This window comes from Trypanosoma equiperdum, assembly GCF_001457755.1.
Source record: "Trypanosoma equiperdum strain OVI genome assembly, contig: ctg_613, whole genome shotgun sequence".
NCBI lineage: Eukaryota > Euglenozoa > Kinetoplastea > Trypanosomatida > Trypanosomatidae > Trypanosoma > Trypanosoma equiperdum.
Window position 1 is genome coordinate 1,139 of NW_027124547.1, and position 1,029 is coordinate 2,167.

The window sequence follows — 1,029 nt, forward strand, 5'->3', positions numbered from 1 at the left end:
ACTGTGCAACGTCCCACCAGCAGACGAACCCAGGCTAGATGCAACCAAGATAACCTTAAGCGGTCTAACAAAATTGCCTTACCCGGGAAAAAAGTATACAGAAAATCTACTGGCAGACATCTACGCATTCGGAAAAGGCACAGCAACAAGCGCAGCAAGCAAAAACGCAGGTGACCCCTACTGCAGCAACGATTCTCCAACATACAACAACGGAAACATCGGCGGTACTAACGCCATAGGTGCCATAATAATCCCCAAACCACAGGCACACGAAATAGCACAGCACAGCTTATTCACATCGGAGAATTCACAAGACTGCGTACAACCAACAAAAGACCAAGGACCGTATACCGATGCAAAAACAGCGGTTTTTCATGCCGTCTGTGAAGCACAAAAAGCGACATTAACAATAACCAGCTCGGCACTAGATGCTAAGCTAGCAGATTTTAAATCCGACGGACAGCATGCAAGCTACACACTGGCTGCTATGAAAGGGCAAGGCTTACTAGCTGCTACAGCGACAGAAATAGACAAGACTAAGGCAGAAGAATTTCTCAAAGTGGTGTTCGGCACGAAAGACTCAGCCATCGAAGACGACTTCATTAAGCCGCTTTCGGCAAACAAACTATCCTTTGCCGGCAAAGGCAAAGAACAAAAAGAAGAAGCAAACAAAATCGCAAAGTCAAATAACGCCGGCATCGCCATTGCATTTTTTGCTGGCCAAGCCTCAAAAGCGGAAGCAACAAAAAGCTCAGGAGAACAAGCAGCGGTTGATCCTTCCAAGAAATCAGACTCAGAAGACAAAACAGAAGAAAAGAGGAACGGGGGTAATACTGGCAAACCTGTGTGCAGCACAATTCAGAACCAGACAGAATGCGAGGCAGTCCAAGGAACTCCAACCCCTGGCAAGAAAAAAGTTTGCGGATGGATCGAAGACAAGTGCCAGGATTCCTCTATTCTAGTAAACAAACACTTGGACCTGACTATGGTTGCTGCTTTTATAAGTTTTGTAGGATTTTAGTATTTTAG

At 45.7% G+C, this 1,029-nt stretch overlaps 1 protein-coding gene across 1 annotated transcript; it reads left to right on the forward strand.

The window, feature by feature from the left end:
• Window positions 1-487: 487 nt before the first annotated feature.
• Window positions 488-1,021, forward strand: TEOVI_000281200 (Trypanosome variant surface glycoprotein C-terminal domain containing protein, putative; the record flags this gene model as incomplete). The annotated part of the gene is made up of 1 exon (XM_067225830.1): window positions 488-1,021. The coding sequence occupies one exon, from the start codon at window positions 488-490 to the stop codon at window positions 1,019-1,021; it is 534 nt and encodes a 177-aa protein (XP_067081931.1).
• Between the last annotated feature and the right edge of the window lie 8 nt (window positions 1,022-1,029).